The following is a 24,353-nucleotide window of genomic DNA, read 5'->3' as shown; positions in this document are numbered from 1 at the left end:
TACTGATGAGTGATGATGTATAACTTTCTCTCTAAGAGAGGCCAGTTTGGACCGAAATGATTCAATTCGGTGGTTTAGTTTGGAGGATCAAGCTTGTTGGTCTTGGCTTGTACTTTCTTCTATCGTAGATGTTTTGAAAAACTTGACTCTCTTTGCTTCTCTCACTCTTTCAAAATGGTGGATGGCATATATAATTAAGTTGCTAATTAAGTTACCTAGATTTGGCTCCAGTACAACATACCCAGAATGCGAAAAAATTATGTTATAACAAGATCACACAATCGACCAAATGAGAGCAGATTGAGCATCAAATGAGGTATTAATTAGCTAGACATTGGAAACAGGTAATTGAGGCGTAGAAACTTGGTTGATGTGACTAATATTGTGAAGAGAAAACCCATTGGCAGTTTGAATGGGAAGTAAAGAAGGATAATCAACTTTGAAACTAAAGAGAAGGATTATAATAAGTCATGTAATTGAAAGCACTAGAATCAATGAACCAAGAGGACTTACCTGATGACAAGGCATCAGGGTAGCTACGAGCTCAGACGATGTTAAGGTAGGTTCCATCATAGGTGGCGACTTACAACAAGGATGGAGATATCAAACAACAGTAGATCTTAATTATAGATGTTAAATGTCCGGATCAATGAAGTTTGGCTTTGTAGTTAAGGGCTTTGTGATATATTTTACCTTACGAATTCTCTATGCCCCCCTTGAAACTTTATCAATAGCTACATAGAGTTAGTTGAAGAAACTGATAATTTTAATTCCGTTAGTTTCAGATGGTGTAATGATAGAAGTACCTATACTTCTATCTCTTCTAATCCTTTTTGACTTGTTAATATATCTTTCTTTTTCATATTTAAAAAAAAAAAAAAAAAAACTAAACTGTAGATCTTAGTGGAGAGGGGTGATTATAGTGTGTTATTGGTGAAGCCTGATTTTCATTTCAGATCTGTCGTTGGAATCTTCGAAGGACCATTTCTCCTTAACAAAGGCGGAGAGTTGTGTTGGCCTCATTGAGATCTTCGAAAGGGCTATATGAGAGGTTTTGTAACATTGGATGTAGCTTCCCATCTTGAGGATGAACCACGTAATTCTCTGGTGTTGTGTGTTGTGTGCTTTCTCTGTTTTTTGTTTTCTTCTATAAATCGTCATTCCAGGCGTTGTTTTCTTAACAATCTCCCCTTCCATGGGAATGACAAATACTTGGAGCCTGAGATCAAATCCTGAGAACCTTCAGTCAAATGAAAATTTTTATGCTCCGATTCTGATATTAGTTTATAAAGAACTTGGGTCTCATCCTTAAAAATTAGCCATTAAAAAGAAAATATCCAAGTACCTATTAAGTATTAACTCATTCACATTCCTTTTCCTATCCGATGAAAACTTATTCTTTTTAACTTATATGTGGATATCCCAACATAATAAATCTCCATTGGGCACAGGAACAAGATGCATGAACACGTCATTAGAGGGGCAGGTTGTGACGTATAAAAATCTCAAGCAAATGCAGACCGTGATACATAAAATGTTACCAGTAGAGTGTGAAACGGGTGACCAATTATAAATGCCCACATATGTGCTTTATCCCTCGTGTGATTCAGGGAATATGGTGTGGGGCCGGTGTACTAATTAGGTCCATGCGGGTGACCACATTTGCAGACTTTGGTAGTGATAGACAGCTCTAAGTCTCCGGTCAATAATATTTTAACATAAAAGTAGTACTGGTAGGTAGGTAGGGTAGGGCTTTCAATCAATAATTCTTGCATGCATAATTATGTAAACGTATGCATGTGATGTCACCACAAAGGGAATAATTTGTGTCCCCACCAATGACTCAATCATAATAATGCTTTTTCATTCCATGGATCAGATTAGTTGTATTTGGCTTTTTGGGGGATAATCTTCACTTTCCCTGAAGTGGCAGAAAGACCTTTAGCAGCCAGCAGGACCTTTATTCCTATCAGAACCATTGAAAACCGTGGAGCTGGCGCAAGGGGGTAAAGAGAGTTGAACTCAAAACGCATGTCGATTCTTTTCGATTCTTTTCCATTTATTATGATTTAGGGGATGGAATATATGCATTAGAGATTCCTCTCCTATGAACTATATTTTATGGGAAAAAGAACGTTACCTGAACATAAAGTCCGTGTATGGATCCTATGCCTATACACAGAAGCCCACGAAAGTATCGTGTTACCTCCATGAAAAGGTAAAATTCCCAATCAAGGCGATGCTCTCTTGCGTGCTTTCAGTATCCAACAGGCCCATGCAGGTTCTAGAGGTCCAGGCAGCGATGATCTCTTTCCCTTATTTCATAAACGGCCAGGGGTGTTTCCATCATTTCAAATGGACGTTTACGTTCATCTAACTATATTTCATGCAGTACAGCCACACATGAAAACTTTTGTCATTACGGAAATGGATTCATGCACAGGGAGATTCCTCCCATCGATGTTGTTTAATAGGGGACAAGGTTACTTTGGTTAAGAAAACTTGGGTCATGAAGATGTAAAACAATGAAAAGGGTTTATTTTTCTCTCTAGCCGGAGAAGGTAGTTAACATCTTTTCCTTTTTATCTCACATGAAATGACTTCACCACCCTCCTACGTAGGAAACCATTCTGTCGCATCTAATTGGTTCGCACCTCTATATTGCATGCTCAGAGAACCTTTTCCCTTTCAATATTGTTCAATCTTAAAAAGAGGTTATCTTTAAGACCTAATAAACCGGGATGAGAAATTCATTAAAGATGTTTTTGACTGGTCTTGCTCACGATTTATTGGCTCACTAGGGAGAGATATCACAAGCCTCTTAAGCAGAACAAAGTCTAGTATAGTTTCTTCCTCCCCCCTCCCTTTTATTTTTTTAAGCATTTTTTGCTAAGATGGCCCCTCACAATAGTTGCCCGGAGAAAGAAGGTGAAAAAATTTTGCTGCTACACCCATAGTAGGAATGTTCCTGCTACAAGGCTAGTAGCCAAGGAAATGAAATAATTCACTTCCCCTTTGGGTTCATAAATACCCTCCTAAGTTTTGATATTTTCTAAAATATCCTTTAAGATCCCATTTCCTTGGCTGCCAGCCTTGTAGCAGCAGCCAAATTTCATCCAAAAGTAGGTGGCATGCCACCCAATTGGGAGGTTGGGTTAGGAGAGTCGATAATTCGACCTCCTTGGACTTACACTAAACCAGTTGAACCCTCACTAGACATTAAAGGGTGTACGGTGTACCTAGTGCACTCCAGCCATTGCAAGATCTAGAGAGGACCATAATATATGCAGTCTTACCCCCACTTCACAGAGAGATTGTTTTCTAACAAACCTATGACCACTTGATCACAATGGAACAACTTTACCTTTACAACGAGATATGCCCTCCTCCTTGGACTTACACCAAACCAGTTGAACCTTCACTAGACATTACCAAAATAAAAACCAATGTTTCTACTGTTTCTTTACGACAAAAGTTTATTTTGATGGTGTGTCCTCATAAGTTATGCTCAAGGTGATTATTCACATGTCAAATATCATTCTCAATTCAATCAAACATCCATTCATAATTGAAGTCTTTTTTTAATTTTTTATTTTTTATTACTTTATATATATATATGTGGAAAAAGAATTCCCCCACAAATAACAATATAAAAAAGTTCTCTATGGGGACACAGGGCCATGTTCAGAGATAGTGGGGGGGGGGGGGCAAAATGACAATCCCACCCCCATAAACGGCAGAAATGAGATGTCAGCCCACGCTCTCATTAGCTGCCCCGCACACATGACCCCTGCGCTCCCCCACAGAGAACAGAGAACATATGACTGCTGATATGATTGGGTGAGCTTATCCAATTCACTTTCCTCATGCAAAAAGACAGACGTAACATATATTTTTCCAGCTCAGTAGTCCCTTAAGTCCATCGGAGGATTGTCCCAGCATCAACCTTTATTTTCCTCCAAAAGCTACCACTAGGTTTGTCGAGCTATTTGTCCAAACCCCATGCATGATTGAAGGCTTTTTTTTTTTTTTTTTTTTTTTTTAAAAATTTGGTGATTGAAGTCACGGTCGCATAAGTGGTGTTTTGCTATATAAAAAGTGTAAACGAAGAGGCATTTTTGTATACAAATAAATCATAGGGAAGAAGGATGAGTGAAGAGTGCAAGGAGTGGGAGAACTCTCTGCTCAACCATTTTCAGTTTGCTAGCTCTATGCGTACGCTAGTAGAAGTTGAAAACAATGTAAGCCTTTTTTTTAGAGGTTGGATCAGGTTTTTGTACGAGAAATCGATCTGATACGCCCCCCAAGGAAGGGGGCACAGATGGAATCCACTCACTCTCATGGATTCCATTTGTTCGCCTAAGGGCATGCGAGAACCTGAACCATTCTCCCTTTCTTACACATCTCTTCTTTTTTCACTGTTGGTCTATAAGTCTGGTTTTTTTTTTTAAAATATCTCATTCAATTATTTAAAATGCCCTTTTCTAATCTATAACACAAACTACAAATAGGATTTGATATGTAGAAATTAATCATAAGGTTTTATATATAGGGAGTATATAATTTGCAAAGATCATGTATATATATTATTTAATTTTAAGCACAAACTAGTACTCTGAGTTTGGCTTCTCTTATTTAGTAAAAAAGTACGAATTGAAGTTGTATTTCTATATGATCTGCTTTGTATCTGAAGACTCATCACTCTTGCCCTTCCCCCCTCTCTGTTTTTTTTGTGATGTCATAGGAGTAAATACATGCCAATTAAGCCACAAACAAAGCTTCCTTGGAAGCTAGCTAGCTACCATCTCATGCAAGATTAGGCTGAAGTTCAAAGGGCTTTCTATATATAAAAATCTTATAGAGGAGGAAAGACAAATACATATATATAATAATAATGGATCCAAGACTGATGGAAGTGGCTAAGAATGGAGATATAAATGCATTTTACTCATTACTTGGAGAGGATCCTTCCATCCTTGAGTATGTGGAAAAGATTTCATTCATTAATACTCCTTTACATTATGCTGTGTCAGCTGGTAATATTTGTCTTGTGAAGGAAATTATAAATTTGAAGCCTTCTTACACTTTGAAGCTAAACCAAGATGGATTTAGCCCTCTACACTTAGCTTCAAAAGATGGGAATCTAGAGATGGTGAAGGTGCTCTTGAAAGATGAAAGTGGAGAGCGCCTAGAGAAACAGAAGAAGAGAGGCATGGACGTTGATGATGATGGTCTTTGTAACCTGAGAGGCAGAGAGAAGATGATTCCTCTTCATTGTGCAGCTATTGAAGGACATATTAAAGTTTTGGAAGAATTGCTCTCCAGTTGCCCAAACTCCATCAAAGCTTTAACTGTTAGAGAGGAGAGTGTGGTTCATCTGGCAGTGAAATCCGATGAGGTCAAAACCTTCAAAGCATTGTTGAGTTGGGTTCAAAAGCATTGGCACCACGACATTCTAAGCTGGAAAGACGAAGAAGGCAACACTGTCTTGCATCTTGCTACCTCAAAAGGACAATATGAGGTAACATTAACCACAGTACTCTCTGTAGACCCTGAAGAATTTTTTTTAATCCTTAATTAAATTCCCTGTCTCCCTTAATACCTTTGTTACACAGATAGTAGAGGTATTGCTACATAATAGCCTCCTTGTTAGAAACGTTGTCCGAGTAAATGAAAGAAACGCGGATGGGTTGACAGCAATGGATCTCCTACTGAATCTTCCAAGTAGTAGTACTCCAAACAGAGAAAGAATTAAAACTATGTTATCCGAAAAGGGAGCTAAGAAAGCCAAAGACATTAATGGATGCCAAGTAGCAGCAAAGACTACTTCTGTACTGAAATGGGTGTTTAATTCATCAAGAATTAAAAGTGTGTCAAGGTATTTCAAAATGAAGGTGGAGAAGGATACTCCAAGTGATGAGCGTAATGCGCTGTTGGTGATAGTTGTTTTAATTGCCACTGCAACTTATCAAACCGGAATTAGTCCCCCTGGTGGTTATTGGGATAAAGATGGTACCACCAACTACGGTGGAACATACTATGCAGGACAGCCAATCTGGTCTACAGTAGCACCAATTACATATAACTTGGTCATGCTATTTAATTTTGCTGGGTTTATTCTGTCATTGATACTTGCTTACAACCTCACACTAGGATTCCCTCTCAGGGGTCCCCTGCTACTAGCTCTGGTCTTTATGTTGCTTACTTATTCATGGTCTACTCCAATCTTTTATAATGATTATGGTAATGGTCCTGCCGGTGATGATTATCTCTTGGGGGTTGGTAATTTGATGTTGTGGCTTCCGGTTGCCATAGCAATAATCATCTGGGCCATTACGGCAAAATGGATGGAGCAGATCTGGTGGAAGCTTTCGCTACTTACTGGTCATGTGAGGTATTAATAAAATTTAATTGAATCATTCTAATATCAATCTTACATGATTATTTCTATGCACCCTAGTAGTTTTCTGTTCGGCAGCACTCCCATGTGCCTATCTCTTTCTTCCTTAAAACAAAGGGGAAGAAATGTCTTTTCATTTGGGGAGGAGAGAGAGAGAGAGAGAGACTCCCACACTCCCGGACAGAAAAGAGTTCTTTTTTCTCTATTTGCTAAATGAGTTTAATGATTTAGGGTTTTTTCAAAGAGTCCACTAGTTTTACATCCCCTGTTTTTTTTGATGATGTACCTTTCTCTCTTTGGACTAATTACCTTGAATTACAACCTATATATGGATCATCCTATTCTACTAATCTTTGTTGGAATTACAGGATGCAAGCAAGAGGCACAAATCAAAGGAGCAACGACGCCAATGAGATTCTCGACAATAAAGATTCGAACAAATTCATCAAAGATGATTCGATGGCTTAGTTTGCAGGATCATGCTTGTTGGCCTTGGCTTATAGTTTCTTCTATCCTAGATATATATAATTTGAGAGTGTGAACTTTCTTTACTTCTATCTCTTTCAAACTGGTGGATGGTATTTTCATGTGTGTAGCTACTAAGTTACCTAGATTTGCTTCTCTTAGTCAGCATAGTGGTGTTGATTTTTTCTTTTTCTTTTTTTTTTGATGAAGAATAGCGGTGTGTGGTTAATGCAGATGATTACTTTATTACTATTTAGTGTTATTTTGCTATTTTGTTTTTGATATATAAAAAAAAATAAAATAAAAAAAGCTAAAGTTATTTGGTGGAGAAAGCCAATAATTATGTAAAAGTCATCCAAGGACTTTAACAATAAAAATCACAATATCAAGGACATAAATAATGCAGCCAACTAATTGATTACATAAGATTAACAACATTTCATTTCTGGTCTGCCGAAGTTGATAATATGAATGCCTATTCTTTAAGATAAAAATCCTCTCCAATACTTTTACTTTTATTGCACGACAAATGGCACAAAAAAATCCTGTGGTGGAGATTCTTTCATGAAGCCCAACCGGATTTGGCTTCCGGATCATCTAAACCCGAGTAGATTCTAAGCCCCAAAACAGAGGAAAAAAGGCAAACCCTGCCGTGCTTCAGAGGTCCAAGGTAAAAAGCTCAAACCTTGCAAGAACATGAAGAAGAGGAAGAAGAAGCCAATAATGAACAATCTACCCGTAAACATCGCTTACTTTACAAAATACAAAAACCCAATATTGTTCAAACCAAGTTTATTAAACACATAAGCGAAGATCCTGGAGTACAAGTGCCAAATATGCTGATATATCCGACATGGCTTACTGTTCTCCGTCACAAAATAGTCTATTGTCTCCACAAAGGGATTCAAGTTTGTAGCAGCAGACCATAGAGTGTGCAAAGGCAATGCCAAGAAGGCCACCCAGCATCTAAGCAGGCACGCAAACCAAACCAATAGGGAAGGAAGAGAAGAAGAAAGAACGAGGGAATTAAAGACGACTTTCTGCTTTGCTTTTCATGAGAAGATCTGCAGATATTACAACTTAAAGGAGTTTAGGGTTTTCAAAATTCATTGGGTGGAGAGAGGTGGGGGAGGTCACTTAAAGGGTTAGAATGCTCAATGATATCATTCGAGGTTAAGGGTTTTTCAATTTTGTCCAAAGATTCTTGGATACTGCAGATACAAAAATAGCAAACCCAACCCAAGGACTTCAAACTAAGGAAATAGGTGCACTAAATTGACGCTTTCAGACCTCTGAAGCAAGGCAATAACGGGAAGGAGATGAACCGAGCGAGAGGTCAAGTGCGATTTGAAAGCCTGTCCGAGCACCTGAGTTTTTTTCTCTGATTTGGGTTTATTTGCAAAGGAAACCAGATCTGGTTTCAGACTTTGAAACTCTCCAATGGTGGGAATGAGGGAAGGAGATGCACAGAAAGAGAGGGAAAGTCGCGGGTTGAGATGATCCGGAAGTCAAACCGGGTCCCGGATCCACATCCTCTACTTCCATAATAGTACCTTGCATGCACATCACGCCATCTGGCCTGACAGGGATCCAACGTCTGGAGTTGAAAGGATTCAAAAAAATTCAAAATGGTTTTCAAAATCTGATGAGACCTTTGAACCAAGCCTTAAACCTTTAAACCACCCAACCCGACCAATTCAAACTCACTCAAACCAAACCCCAAACCCATCAACCCTCAAATCTCCTCTCTTTTAGAAAAATCTGTGAGTCTGAACTTATTTTCTTCTTTCGAAATACTCAGAGCAATTCCATCGAATGACGGTCTCCTCTTCTTCCGAAAAACTCAGAGCAACTCCAAATCCATCGTTCATGGCCATGGGGATCTAACGCACTCTGCTTCGCTCTGCTGCCTTAGTCTCTTCTTCCGGAAACTCAGAGCCAGAGCAGTACCGTCGGGTTGGGTTCTCTGTTGCAGTCAAACGGCTTCTGTTTTTACAGATCTAAGATATAAGTTGAACCTCTAGATGCCCCCTGTGGTCTAGCATTCTCATTTGAGTCCACTAGTTGCACTAAACCCCTTTCCCGGGGTGTTTACTTTCATTCCTAATGTAAATCTCTTTGATTCCCCTAATTTTATTTCTATTTCTATTCCCTTAGAAAATAAGAGATTTAGTTTCAGAAGCACAAATGAATTTGGTGGGTTAAATGAATCGTCGACATTAATTGAATTTTTTTTAACTAGTCCTAACTATTCAAGAGTTGGTAATTGAAAATTTTGGATTTGTTGGTCTATGAATTGTCATGGAAGATTTACACAGTTGGAATTCAAAGGATAAAAATTTCCAAAAAACAAGGTACCGTACCTTCTCTAAGAGAGAATAACCATGAATGCTAGGTTTATTAGGTGAATAGCATTTCTCTTGTGGTTATGCTAATTAACTTAAATAACATGCTGATATGAGATTCTGCAAATCCAATTATAACAACTCATTTTCCTTACTGTTCTATGGAGTTCCTAGAACTCAGTGTTTTCCCTGTTCTACTGGCTATCATGCAACCAGGTTAGTATTAAATAGATAATCCAAATTTTCCCATGTTATTTCTAGAATTTTCTCTTTATCTTTTTTTTTTTTTTTTGGTTTTTTTCTTGCATTATGACAACGTTAGACAGTTAGATAGGTGAGTCTTTAGCTCAAAAAGGAAGAGCTCCTGGGTTTGTTCCGAGGAGATGATGGTTTGAATCCATCAGGGCTCGTACAAACCAATGAATAGATAGAACCTCTCCTTTTTTATTTTAGGAGAGCAGGTTATTATTGTCTTTGGCTCTGTGTTTGTCTTTCAGGTTTTCTAATATTTTTTGAATGTGGTCCATCTTGGATTTTTCATCTTATACAAGAAAACATATATAATATATATAATATGGAAATCTCAATTGCCAAAACAAGCCAGCAGAGAGTGTGTTTTTTGGCCTCAATGAAGGGGCAAAACCACAGCCAGCAGGTTTCCTTATGTCATTCATTAGGTGTTCCACATCATGTGTTTGATATTGAGTCTTTGCTTTTTCTTTTTGTATCATCGGTGTGAAATTTGGTGTTCAGAAATTTCACGATCCTCACTAACAAGTTCTTTTGATTCTTCACCATCCTACACAGCTTTCTTTGAACCACTTCTTTGATATTTATCATTTATAACTTGATGGTAGGAGGGTCAGGGGTGCTGATTCTAGTCCTTGGTTGTAACTGCTCCTCTATAAGCTTCCCAGGTGCTTAAATTTGTCTAATTTTACTTTTATTTTCATTCTTGTGGGGGATAATGCAATGCCAGGGCTCAATGCTAAAATATGTGATTGTCAACTGTGGACAGAGCATGGCTGTAGACCATAATCCAGTCACATACCATACTTTTGAAAAATTCTTTCCCATGGAAGAAGCCTACAGAAGTTTTAGTTTTTTAAGTTAAATAGAAAAAAACATTGGCTGAGGAAAGAGTATGACTTCTGTTTCGAAATGTGGGAAGCTAATTTGGAAGCTTAGGTGGGGTTAGACTTGTGTTTAGTTTTGGTTAAACTTGGTTGAGTACCTAGAGTTTGGTTCACTTATGGGTTAAAGTTCAAGCCTTGGTGCTGTAACACCAAATCTGTAGTTCAGTGCAGGTTTTGCTTCTCCTTTTTGTAGCAGTTCTTTATTCATACAAGTTGAAACAAATATGATCCCATCTTGCTGAATTGAAATGCATTTGTGGTGAGGAAGATCTCAGACTGATGTTCAAGTAACTGTAAGGCAAAGATATTCAGTTGAAAGACTCTCAATCTCAATGAGAGACTTGAGAGATCAAAAATTCTATCTAATAGTAATTCACAACTGTTACAGATGGATGGTAAGTTCCTTATTTGATAAACAGAGAAAGAATAAGGGTGTACCTTTTTCCCCTTCTTAATCCTTGGTCAGCCTTGTACGTGACCCATGTGTTCCATTGTGTTATGCACACAGATGGGTTCGTTAATCACTTTGTTGATTGGTTGGTAAGCCAGGGTGCAGTGAACTGGGTTCTCTTACAGTGAACAATGGTAGAATTGAAATGGCAGAAACAGATCCATTTGAAACAAAACAATGACTTCTATATGATGTCAGAAACATGTCTACAAACTTAACAAAATTCTTACTGAAGACATTGTATATTCATTCATTCCTAAAAAATCATGTAAGAAAACTCGATCCAGTGTAGTTTTCTCATCCCATACTAATTTTACAAATAACCACTTTTCCCCCCTCGTGTTATACACTTTCTCAGTTGAATGCTTTTCTCCATATAATTTAACACTCATGGTAAAATAGTTCCATGACTCTTGGTGGGTTCGAACCACCATCTCCTTGGTAAATCCAAGGTGCTCTTCCATTTTTGAGCTAAAGAGTCACCTACCTGCACTAGCCATTCCATTATTCCGATTGCCAAAAAAAACACATCAATTTGTGTTGGTTGACTATCAAACAGCTCAGAGCATCAAGCAGACTATCAGAGAGAAAGAGAGAGAGAGTAATCTCAGAACTAACAAGGTTGCCTAGGTTTTGAAGCAATTTGGATCCGGTGTAACCCTTTGGGTGGATACAGTTTGCAATTAACAGGGTTGCCCAGAAATAATTTTTATTTGAAATTGGCTTATCAATAAACCCTAATTGATTACAAGATTTCACCAGCAAAAACAGAGCACCTAAGTCACGACCAACATTACCAATGAGAGGAGACAAAAACAGCACCTTCTGATCATCAAAACAAATAAATTATTTTATTTAACTGAATAGAATGGTATAAAGAGGTCTACCATGATTAAATGAATAACGCTTCTCAACAAATCAACAAATGAAATCGAGAGCCAAAATCCAAACTCGAACGACCCTGGATCCCACCTGGGCAGAGTGTTCACTCGGCCAAATCAACAAAAGAAATTAAGAGCCAAAATCCAAAACAGGAATTTTGTTGCATACAATCAATTTCAGCAGTACAGTAGATTGCAAAGGAGGATTTGCATCTAAAGGTGCAACCGACCAAAGAAAGGACTTAAAAAAATTTTCAGGTTCGAAGCTACCCTTGAAAGAAAGAAACCTAGGATTCAACATTTCAACCAGGTCCCTTCACCCATTTATTTCAGATTTTCTCTACAAAATATTTTTTTTGCTTGGCATGAACACAAAAGGCCTTAAACTAAGATAGATATTTTCAGGTTCCATCATCCATGCGAAATGAAGAAAGAAGTTGATAAGTGATTTTTTTTTTTTTTTTTTTGAAATAGATTACTCCTTACATCTTGTTCTGTAAAAACAGAAGCCGTTTGACTGCAAGAGAGAACCCAGTCCGATGATGCTGCTCTGGCTCTGAGTTTCCGGAAAAAGAGACGAAGGTAGCAGAGCGTAGCAGAGTGCGTTTAAATCCCCATGGCCATGAACGATGGAGTTGGAGTTGCTCTGAGTTTTTCGGAAGAAAAAGAGACCTTCATTCGAGAAGAAGAGGAGAAGTTTAGATTTAGGGATTTTTCTAAAAGAGAAGATTTGAGGGTTGATGGGTTTGGGGTTTGGGGTTTGGTTTGAGTGAGTTTGAGCCGGTCGGGTTGGGTGGTTTAAGAGTTTAAGTCTTGGTTCAAAGGTCTCATAAGATTTTGAAAATCATTTTGAATTTTTTTTGAATCCTTTCAACTCTAGACGTTGGATCCCTGTCAGGCCAGGTGGCACGATATACATGCACGGAAGTAGGATGGAAGTACTAATGATGGAAGTAGAGGATGTGGATCCATCCCACCATAGGATCTGTCTGTGCCACATGTTGCACAATGAAGGTGGTATTGCCAGGCATTGCCAGATTAAAGAATTGGAGAGGATTTTTATCCCTTTCTAAAATGTTGATGTGTGTACTTAGGGTACAAAGACAACTATTCTATAAACTTACTCTTACTCCTATGTCTTCGATCCGTCTTTTGAAACATGGACCAAAAGATACGTGCTGGAAACTAACTCCAGCAAGAAAAATCTATTTCTAAAAAGTAAAAGGTTATTTTTAAATGTTTCCTTAAAAATGGTCAAACTTCCAATTGTCCTCTTGAATTTTCATTAATTCCATGTGCACTCCTGCTTATCAAACTAAGTATCATTATAGTCCCTGTCGTTAGACAGAGACGTTATAACATCACGGATCCCAGTATTTGAACATCAATGGACCATTCTACCCCTTGATAGGTAAAATGACCAAAATGATCTTACTTGAAAAAAAAAAAAAAAACCAACTGATCTTCCCCAAATCGTTTAGGGTTTGGGGAAGATGAGTTCTTGAATCGATGGACCATCTTCCCCTGGTGATCTTGGCCGTTTTCTTCATCGCCTTCGTCTTTCCTTCTGTGTCAGTTGGCCTTGGTTCAGCCTCAACTCTCTCCGTCAGTTACGAATCTGGTACGGTTTGTGGAATCCTCTCAGGCAACTCTTCCCAGAGAATCCAATGCTACAGAGGAGGTCAGACGATTTCGATCCTTCCTAATGTGTCTTTCGAAGTCATCTCCGGAGGCCGAAATTTCTTCTGTGGACTGACTTGGGATGGATCGATTATGCTTTGTTGGGACACTAGTTTCTCTAATACGAGTTTTGAATCCAAAAAGGGAGAGACAGGTACCAAGACCAAGAGATTCCAAGAGAAAGAAACTGCATTCGAGTCTGAGATAGCATTCTTGTCACGGCTTCACCACAAATATCTGGTAAGTCTAGTGGGTTTCTGCGAAGAGAAGGATGAGAAGCTCCTGGTATACGATTACATGAAAAATGGGGCACTTTATGATCACTTGCATTCGAAGAACAATGTTGAGAAGAGCAGCAGTGTATTGAATTCCTGGAAAATGAGGATCAAAATCTTATAAGACGCAGCAAGGGGAATCGAGTATCTTCACAATTACGCCGTTCCACCCATAATTCACAGGGATATCAAGTCTTCAAACATATTGCTTGACGAGAATTGGACGGCGAGAGTTTCCGATTTCGGTTTATCACTAATGGGGCCACAATCTCCGGGTGAGGAGTATTTGTCCATGAAAGCAGCAGGGACAGTTGGGTACATGGATCGTGAGTATTACGGACTTCATGTGTTGACAGCGAAGAGTGATGTTTATGGGCTTGGAGTGGTTTTACTTGAGATATTGACAGGGAAGAGAGCTATATTCAAGGAAGAAGGAGAGGGAGGAGAGCCAACTAGCGTGGTGGATTATGCAGTGCCAAAGATTTTGGCTGGGGAGCTGGAGTCAGTGCTGGATGCAAGGGTTGAGCCACCTGAAGCGCACGAGGCAGAGGCGGTGGAGCTGGTGGCGTTCACGGCGGTGCATTGTGTGAACTTGGAGGGGAAGGAGAGGCCATCCATGACAGACATTGTTGCTAATTTAGAGAGAGCATTCTCTCTCTGTAATGGCAGCCATGAAAGATTCTCTAGTCCTACCATCTCCAATGCTCCGACTGAAAGTCAAAGAAATTCCAGGATTCATACAGAAGATGATATTACCCTGGATTAATTTTATGTTCTAATTTTCTTCTTTTTTATTATATTTTTTGATTAATTTTTAGAATATTAATGTTACACTTGACATTCCAATTGTAAAGAAAAAACAGAGTTGGGGAGGAGGGGTTCACAATTCTCATAGGAATAACCTTCTGCTAACAGGCACACTGGATTTTCACCATTGATTATATATTCATTCATGGGTTCTGATTTCAATGCTTTTTTTTTTTATTGTTTTATGCCTTCAAGTTTGAGATCGAACCTTGAATTTAGCTTTCTTGCAAATGCAAAAACTATTAGGTTGCAGGTAGATGCAGAAGCAGTTGGTTTTGAGATTGAACCTTGAATTTAGTTTTCTCATCTTTTTTTCAGATTCAAGAACTCATCTTCCCCAAATCGTTTAGGGTTAAGATTTGGGGAAGATGATTTTTTTTTTTTCAGGTAAAGTCATTTTGATCATTTTACCCTATCAAGGGGTAGAATGGTCCATCAATGTTCAAAAATTGGGATCCGTTATGTTATAATGTTTCTGTTTAACGACAGGGATTATAGTGGTACTTAGTTTGAAAAATAAGGGTACATATAAAATTAATGAACATTTAGAGGGACAATTGTGAAATAATTCAAAAATAAAAGATAAAAGATAAAATGTAAAGATTGTTGTGTTGTTCCAGGGATCCCTTCCTATGTTGTTGAACTACTCTTTTATATACATTCTTGGCTGTTTTGGTGGTATTTGGTAGTTATCATGTAGTTACACAATTATCATTTAAGGATTTGTTATAATTACCTTGTTGATCATTCGTCTGTGACCGTTTGTCCGACGCTAACAGGTCGTTGGTCATTGACCGATAGATCAGTCTTGTTTGAAATAGGTTCAATCTATTACCCGAAATAAGATGTAAACAATGTGTAACATGTGAGAGGGCCTTTTTAGACTATTCCCTAAATATCTAAGAGTTGGATTCACCGCATCATTTTTCTAACAATGCAAAATTTGGATGTGCCAATTAAGGAGGTTCCATCCTAATAAGTGTGTGGAAAACTTGTTAGGATTGCCGACCTAAACAATTCAATTAAGGCAATGGAATCACAAATTTGATTCTAGAGCGTCAATTGGGGAGTGGATCTTCTAGAAGACTAGAAGTATGTTAACTTGAACGTTCATCTCATGTGCCAACACCTGTCCCTTGTGCTTCCATATATATACCCGTCTTTAGGTTGCATGGCCCTTGGTGCAGGGACCAATGCGAATGTTCGCCCAAGCATCCAATATGAGGGGTAGGATGGTCATTTTTGCCACCCATGCATCTGAGCGTAGGGGGCGCAACCAAACAGCTTTTTTTTTCCCTATAATTTTATATGGGTAATTTATATATATCTCTCCTGAGGTAAGATGAAATTACAGATTCACCTGTAAATTTTAGATATTTACTCATAATTATCCAAAACACACGATTAACAGAGTGGATTTATTTCTTAATTATTTTGAAAAGCTGCCCGCGGGGAAAACTCAACCCAGACCCTGAAAATTTTTCCAATTTGCAATTTGCCGCCAACCTTTTAGATAAGGGCGTAGCAGACTAACCTTAGCAGAGGGAGAAGAAGAAACGGTTAAATCTAGTGGCCAAAAGCAATACTTCAAATCGAAGAAACGAGATATGCTTCTGCAGAGTGTAGCTCAAGAGCTAACGTCCTCTGCTCTCACCATTGCCACCACCTCTACCTTCTCCTTAAGTCCTAACCAAAACGCCACCACTCTTTCTCTTCCCATGCGCACAGCCCTCTCCTCTTCCATTAGGGCTTTTCGCTCCCTCGCCTTCTCGCCCTGTCTCCGAAACCTCATCCGCGATTCCTCTCCCCGAATCATCTCACCTTTCCACCGAAACCGTAACCGCTGCTTATCAATCTTTCAGCCCACTTCGGCTGCTTGTGCTTCGACTGCATCGATTCAGCAGCTACCGAGAGAGGATGAGAGGGTTAGAGTGGAGGAGAGTTGGGGTTTTGATGCTGAGAGTGAGAAAGAGATCTTTGATTTCGATGCTGGGTCGGCAGCCAACGATTTGAAGCATCTGAAGTCGCCTTCGTTTGAAGTGAAGGAGCTGGAGGAGCTTCCGGAGCAGTGGAGGAGATCGAAGTTGGCGTGGTTGTGTAAGGAATTGCCTTCGCATAAGCCAGCGACTCTGATCCGGATACTTAATGCGCAGAGGAAGTGGATGACCCAGGAAGATGCTACTTATGTTGCTGTTCATTGTATGAGGATTCGCGAGAATGAGGCCAGTTTCAAGGTAAGTTAGTTTGTGTTTTAGTTGGAATATGATGCTTGTAAGGTGTTTGTTTTATTGCCGAGCTGAACGGTTATCCTTGGATAGTTGCTTTTTTGGCTTTGGGTTTAAAGTAAACGGATGAATCACCTGACCGAACTAGGAAGGGTAACGATTCCCGGACAGCTTAGAAACTAAATTTTGTCTATCATTGGAACTGGAAATTTGTTGTCTGAGAGTATATTATTAACTTGACTTTTAATGTGTCTGTCCGTTACTTACAACAACAAACAACAACTCAGCCTTATCCCAACTAAATGGGGTTGACTACATGGATGCTGGCAAAGACAAAAACAATTAAGCATAGCAGTAAAAAGAAAAGAGCACAACATCATCGACAAAAACTCAGGGATATCCTACCTAAATGGGGTCGACTACATGGATTGTTGCCCTCTAATCAGCTCTATTCGAGGCCATACACTTGAGACGAGGCCCAAACTATGTATGTCTTTCCTCACTATTTCTCCTAGAGTCATTTTATGCCTGCCCCTAGCTCTTTTAGATCCTTCAATCTGAATCAAATCACTCCTTAGTATTGGTACATCTTAAGGTCTTTGTTGAATATGACCATGCCACCTCAAACGGCTCTCTCATAGCTTCTGATGTATAGGGGCTACTCCCAACTCTGCTCTAATATGTTCATTCCTTAATTTATCCTTCTTAGTCTTGCCACACATCCATCTCAATATCCTCACCTTTGCCACACTTAGTTTATGTACGTGCCACTTGTTAGTTGCCCAACATTCCGCATCATACATCATAGCTGGTTGTATGACAGTTTTATAAAATTTTCCTTTGAGTGTTAAATGTATACGCCAATCACACCATACGCCAGTTGCACCTCTCCATTTCATCCATCCTATTTTAGTTCTTTGGGAAACATCATCCTTTATATTGTCTTTTTTATTTACAATAGAGCCCAAATATCTAAAATATTGATCACCTCATAAACCGTTATAGTGTGGCTAAAGTTGCATACCATGTACTCCATCTTAGTTTTACTTATCTTAAGACCATTTGATTCCAAGGTAGATCTCCACAACTCCAACTTGGCATTAATACTTGCTTTTCTCTCATCCACCAACACAATATCAACAGCAAAAAGCATACACCAAGGAATCTCATCTTGTATGTCTCTAGTTAAATCATCCATGATAAGTGCAAACAAATAAGGGCTTAAGGTTGATCCTTGATTTGCCCAAGCGTAATTGGGAACTCCCCCCCCCGATCTTACGCTAGTCACCCTGCCATCATACATATCTTTAATTATGTCCACGCATTTACACGACATCCTTCTCTTCTCTAGAATGTGCCAGATTAGCTCTCTAGGGACTCTATCATAGGCTTTTCTAGGTCAATAAAGACCATATGAAGATCCTTCTTGCCTTCTCTATACCTTTCCATGAGTTTCCTAAGTAAGAATATATCTTCCACCGTGGATCCACCTGGTAGAAAGCCAAATTCGTTATTCAAAATAGTAGTTTCCTTTCTCAAGTGGTATCAAATAACCCTCTCCCATAACTTCATCGTATGGCTCATTAGCTTCATGCTTCTAGAGGTATTGCAGCTCTGAATATCACCTTTATTTTTTATTAGGACCACAATGCTTCTCCTCCATTCATCCGACATTTTCTTTGTGCTCAAAATCTTGTTAAACAGCTTGGTTAGCTAGGCTAAACCAGATAGGCTCTTCCACACTTCAATTGGGACTGTCTGGGTCTGGTGTCTTGCCTATTTTCATCCTTCTTAAAGCTTCTTTGATTTGAGACACCTTAATTTTGCGTATATAGCTACGACAAGTGGTGTCACCATGAGTAATACAGCCCTCTGGGTCATTATTACTCGAAAAGCCTTCATTTAGGAGACTACAGAAATAATTTCTTCATCTCTTATTAATACTTCACCATCTTCACTTTTAATACATTTAACATGGTTGGCATCTCTACTCATCCTTTCTCTTGCTTTAGATATCCTATAGATAAATCAAATGGTAGGCCCGGCCCTTTATATACATTTATTTTATTGGGTCTTATAGGTCTCATTCTATTCTGACCCAAGACTAATTCCAAAACCAAAACCAAAACCAAAAAGAGTGCAAGTGGGTTGGGATGTCTGCCTTTATTTATAGGCTTCACATTCTCCGTTCCCTTTCTTTAGTTTTAAGTGTGGACAAAAAAAACCTTTTTTGCTCTGAGAGAGGAGAAAGGACAAGAGAATGCAGTCATTTTTAGTTCCACATTGGAAATTTAAGAAGAGGTGGGACTAAGAGTCCATAAATCAGAGGGAGAGATGGTGGTGAGTCTCAAATTTTTTTTTTTTTTGGGATAGGTCCTACTCTATTCTATTCTAAGGGGAAGGGAAGGTGTGAACCAGGAGGCTTGAACCCAAGACCTCCTGGTAGCAATGGGCTTTTACGCACCACAAGCTACCAAGGTCTCAAAGTTGGTTATTATTGGGCTAACCAATTGGTCTTTTTGGTACAAAATTGGCCTAGACCAAGACCAAACTGAAAAATGAAATTTTACTAAAATTGAAATTGGATCAATAAATCAAGTGGTCGGTTGGTTTTAGGTTAAAATGGGCGGTTTGGGTCAGGACTATCTGTTTGGCCCATGTTTTGACAGGGGCTGGCCAAGCGCAACCTGCCCTGGCCTGGAGCCCTTGGGACCCCGGGTTGGGCCTGGGTTTTTGAAACCCTGGCCCAGCCCGGCCCTGTTGCACCCCTTGAGAGACGGGTATCTTTTCCGTTATGGATTTTGGCCTGGTAACATAATGATGCAGCCAAGGGAGCAAAAATCCCTAATTACTCCTGCAGGTAGGTCCAAAAGGAACTTGAAGAAAAAAACTCTAAAACAGAACTCAAGCAAGATGGTTTGATGGAGAAAATAAGAAAACATTAGTAACTATGATTAAAAATATTAGAGAAGTAAAGAAAAATGTAGAAAATAAAATGAGCAATATCTACCAGGCCACTACCCTGGGAATAAAGCAACGCCGAAGGATCACCCACGATTCTTACTCCAAACCATTAGCAATAACCAAAGACTCCAATTCTTTTAACTCATCTCAAAAACATGATTGGACTTGGACTCTAAGACAAAATTCTAAAACAACTTGGAAACTGACTCCCTTTCATAATAAGACTCCTAATAATAGAGAAGTTTTGACTATCCAAGCATATCCTAAAAAAGCATTGGCAGAAATAATCCTATTTCCTGTGATATGATTTCCAAACACCAAAGATTAATCTGATGGCCTGTGGAGCATATCCAAACCACTCAACTAGGCCACTGGATTGCTCCTACATCGCATAGTCCATCCACCCCTGGCTCAGTCAGTCAACCTATAAATGGCTCCGTTAATGGAAGGTGGGGGTTCCACTGGTACTGGCTTGTGTTGTTGGAGTTTCTTTCCGTTAATGGAAGTTGGGGGTTCCACTGGTACTGGCTTGTGTTGGTGGTTCTTCATTGCCGGAGACCTCTCTCTAAGTGTTTGGTAGTACTGTCCAGGAAGCATTTGGACTCCCTCTCTTTCAGTTAAATTTTCCAAAACTTAACTAGGGTGCTTACAAAATTTTAGAGCCAGATGAAGTGTAGAAATGACAATGTTCTTAATAGTTGCTAAAGTTGTTGGCTGCCCCCAGACATGGTCCTTTTTGGGCAATGGCTGAAATGTTCTGAAGGTCCCCATTTTTTAGTGCTTCTGACTGAACACACCTATATGTGCAGGCATCATAAGCATGCTGTGCGTTATGACCAAAAAAGGGCATACCCAGTGCATAGTAGTTTTGCTATTCTAACTAGCTCATCATTCTAATGGAATTGGGCTTTGGATGGTAAGCCATGGATCGAAATTTTGTGAATATTTCGGTTTTGACCTCCAAATGAAATATGGATCCACTCTACAGGTATACCAGATTTCGACTGAAATTTCGATCATTTCGGGCAAAATTTAGAGATTTTGCCCCTTTTCGCCTGAGAACTCCAAAACTAGTAGAAAACTTCAAATTTTTTTTTTTCATTTTGCTACTGACTCAAGACTTGGTGGTCAACTGTGGAGCATCCACTTCAACATTTGGGTAAATTTGAAGCATCATTTGGCCAAATTCCCTCAAATTTCAAAATTTCCACCTATAGGGCTGTTGTGATGGACTTTAAGAGATTCTTTAGGTAGAGGATAATATGGCCATCGTATGTCTAATGCTTCAACCATTTGTAAACATGCTAAATAGACAACCCCTATTAATTGTCTACAATGACATTTTTTTGACATTGGGTTACTATTAAATTGGTTTTCTTCATTCTTAATACATATTTCAATTGCTTTTATTGAATGTTGTGTTTTCTAGTACTAAATTATGTGTAGAATCGGTTATATAAGAGAAAGGATACTGAAACGTATAGCATACAATAGCAACCTAGGGTCCATAGTGAAACTACCATTTCAATGTGTTTTTTTTTTACAATCTGAAGGTTTAAGTATGTTTAGAGATGCTTAGTTAGGGTTTGCCTGAAGTTCCTGCCAAAATATGGTCATTTCACTACTGAAATGTATCAGATTTCAGTCGAATTCCGACTGAAATCAGAATAGGGTCGAAACCAGGTCTAAATCCAAATCTTGAACTATGTTGTAAGCCTTGTGGATCATAAAATAGCCGTGCAGTATACCATTGAACTTTAGGGAAAAGAGTCTGTAGGGATAAGTGTTGTCCATAGAAAATTCATATTTTCTGGGCGTTTCTGCGTGAGGGGAAAAGCTCTAAAACCAAGACTTTCCAAATGCTTATTGTTTCCTGTATGAGAAATCCAGCACATTCGGGACACTGCCCTTCTCAAAGTTGCTTAAAACCACCAAATGCACTGTCAACTGATCCCAGTTGGATAGAGATTGAGCCCACTTTTGGGTAGCAATTTCTTCCTTCGGTGACGAATGATTCAATTCAGTCTCCCTCTTTCACATCCATTATTTGTGTGTGTGTGTGTTTTTAAATCTTAACGGACAAAGCAGACAGTGCGCTACTCTTACATCCGTACTGTTTCTCTCAGTTGCCAGAAGAAGCATAAGGTTTAGCCTATTTACAAAAGATTAAAGTAAAATATTTATATTTTTTAATTTAATACAAAGGCAAAAGTATTTCTTTTTCTGGATGTTTCTATTACATACGAACATAGTTGGAAAGTTTCAAATATTCTTAAATTATTTTCCTTTCTTTTCCTTTTGTTTATTTTCTGATAGAGTCCTGGTAAAAATTAACAGAATCTAAGGGTTTATTACCTTTTAGAATAAGTGGACTCATGATTCCTCTTGTTTCTGGTGTTGTCTCATACATTTTGTGCCTTGAGTTAGCTTTTCCTTGTAAAGGACAGCTTTATAGTTTCCTTTCCTCACATGGCTTGTCTAATGTCAGGTGTACAAATGGATGATCCAGCAGCATTGGTTTAGATTTGATTTTGCAATTGCTACTAAACTGGCAGATTTCATGGGCAAAGAGCGAAAATTTTCAAAATGTCGTGAGATATTTGATGACATAATCCATCAGGGTAAAGTGCCCAGTGAATCTACCTTTCATATTCTGACTGTTGCGTATCTTGGTGCACCTGTTCAAGGTTGTCTGGAGGAAGCATGTGGCATTTACAATCGCATGATTCAATTTGGAGGTTACCAGCCTCGCTTTAGTTTACACAATTCTCTTTTTAAAGCTCTCATTAGTAAACCTGGAGATGCCTCAAAATATTATTTAAAGCAAGCAGAGTTCATTTTTCATAACTTGGTAACATCTGGACTTGAAATACACAAGGACATTTATGCTGGTCTGATATGGCTCCACAGTTATCAGGACACTATAGATAGACAAAGGATTATTGAACTGAGGAAAGAGATGCAACAGGCGGGAATCAAAGAGGGAACAGATGTTCTTGTGTCCATCTTGAGGGCTTGCTCCAAAGAAGGGGACACAGAAGAAGCAGAACGAATTTGGCTTAAACTCCTGAAGTCTGAATGCAGTCTCCCTTCTCAAGCTTTCATTTATCGAATGGAAGTCTATTCAAAGGTTAGGGAACCTATGAAATCATTGGAGATATTCAGAGGAATTAAAGAGCATTTGAGGTCTACCAGTTCTGTGGCATATCATAAGATCATAGAGGTGATGTGTAAAGCCCAGGAAATGGAAGTTGCAGAAACCATAATGAGCGAGTTCCAAAATAATGGTCTAAAGGCCCTTATGCCAGCTTTTATTGATCTAATGGGTATGTACTTGAATTTGAGCTTACATGACAAAGTGGAGTCAACTTTTACTAAGTGCCTAGAGAAATGCAGTCCCAATCGAACTATTTACAATATATACTTGGATTCATTGGTGAAAGTTGCTAATATAGACAAGGCCGAGGAGATCTTCAACCTAATGCTCAGTGATGGGATGATTGGCATCAATACTAGATCATGCAATGCAATTTTGGCTGGGTATCTCTCTTCAGGAGACTACATGAAGGCAGACAAGATTTATGACTTGATGTGCCAGAAGAAATATGACATTGAATCTCCACTAATGGAAAAACTTGAGTATATTCTGAGCTTAAACAGAAAGGTAGTTAAGAAGCCCATAAGTCTTAAACTAAGTGAAGAACAAAGGGAGATCTTGGTTGGCTTGCTTTTAGGTGGTTTGCAGATAGAGTCGGATGAAGGAAGGAGGAATCATGCACTCGTTTTTTATTTCAATGAAAACTCTGATGTACATTGTATTCTGAAAAGACATGTATTTGACCTCTACCATGAGTGGTTAAATTTTCATGGTAGGCCAGATGATGAGAGTGATGACATACCAAATCAATTTTCTACGATTTCACACACTTATTTTGGCTTTTATGCAGACCAATTCTGGCCCAAAGGCTGGCCTGTGATTCCGAAGCTCATTCATCGGTGGCTGTCTCCTCGTGTTCTAGCATACTGGTATATGTATGGGGGCCTCAGAACATCCTCTGGTGATATTTTGTTGAAAATAAAGGGTGGTAGTCAGGAAGATGTTGAGAGAATTGTCAAGACATTGAAAGCAAAATCATTGGACTCCAAGGTCAAGAGGAAGGGGAAAGTGTTTTGGATTGGTTTCCTGGGAAGCAACTCTGTCTGGTTCTGGAAGCTTACTGAACCTTACATTTTGGATGGTTTAAAAGATCTTCTAAAAGCAGATGTTCACTCGGAAGCTAAAATGGCAGAAGCCCAAAGCGTCAACTTTGAGACCAAGTCTGATTCTGAGGAGAGGGTTTGTAATTACAACAGTAAAAGTGATCCTTAGAACAGCTACTAGTGCATGTAGATGCTAACACAACTGTACACTTTGTTTATATGTCTTAGATACAAAGCTTGAAATTTTAGTTGCAGATCTGAGTTCCACAGATTTTTGTTACTTGCTGGGCTGAATAATTCATTGTTGCAGCTTTTGGGAGACGTCAAAAGTTGCTTATCCATGGCATAGAGGTTAAACTTCTCCTTAGTTGTATAGTTCTTTATTGCTCGCTTGTGCATTAATGATCTGAATTAGAGAATTCTTCATGTTCTTTAGATTATCAAGTCAAGTACCTGAGTTTTCCCCTTCTTGGTTATTTTTAATTTCATTAATGCTTATGGGAAAAGTCTCTCTGAACATGACG

At 38.9% G+C, this 24,353-nt stretch overlaps 2 protein-coding genes and 1 pseudogene across 2 annotated transcripts; all 3 read left to right on the top strand.

Annotated features, from left to right (window-relative positions):
• Positions 1 to 4,875: 4,875 nt before the first annotated feature.
• LOC122665895 (ankyrin repeat-containing protein BDA1-like) lies at positions 4,876 to 6,401 on the top strand. The gene is made up of 3 exons (XM_043862027.1): positions 4,876 to 5,181; positions 5,224 to 5,521; positions 5,616 to 6,401. Exons 1-3 carry the CDS (start codon positions 4,895 to 4,897, stop codon positions 6,399 to 6,401), a joined length of 1,371 nt encoding a protein of 456 aa, XP_043717962.1. The 5' UTR covers positions 4,876 to 4,894.
• A 6,786-nt stretch (positions 6,402 to 13,187) lies between these two features.
• LOC122665894 lies at positions 13,188 to 14,437 on the top strand (annotated as a pseudogene).
• A 1,500-nt stretch (positions 14,438 to 15,937) lies between these two features.
• LOC122663875 (pentatricopeptide repeat-containing protein At2g15820, chloroplastic-like) lies at positions 15,938 to 24,080 on the top strand. The gene is made up of 2 exons (XM_043859539.1): positions 15,938 to 16,674; positions 22,118 to 24,080. Exons 1-2 carry the CDS (start codon positions 16,048 to 16,050, stop codon positions 23,996 to 23,998), a joined length of 2,508 nt encoding a protein of 835 aa, XP_043715474.1. The 5' UTR covers positions 15,938 to 16,047; the 3' UTR covers positions 23,999 to 24,080.
• Positions 24,081 to 24,353: the final 273 nt, after the last annotated feature.

Source organism: Telopea speciosissima, chromosome 6 (genome assembly GCF_018873765.1).
Source record: "Telopea speciosissima isolate NSW1024214 ecotype Mountain lineage chromosome 6, Tspe_v1, whole genome shotgun sequence".
NCBI lineage: Eukaryota > Viridiplantae > Streptophyta > Magnoliopsida > Proteales > Proteaceae > Telopea > Telopea speciosissima.
This window is presented reverse-complemented; position numbering and strand designations above follow the sequence as displayed.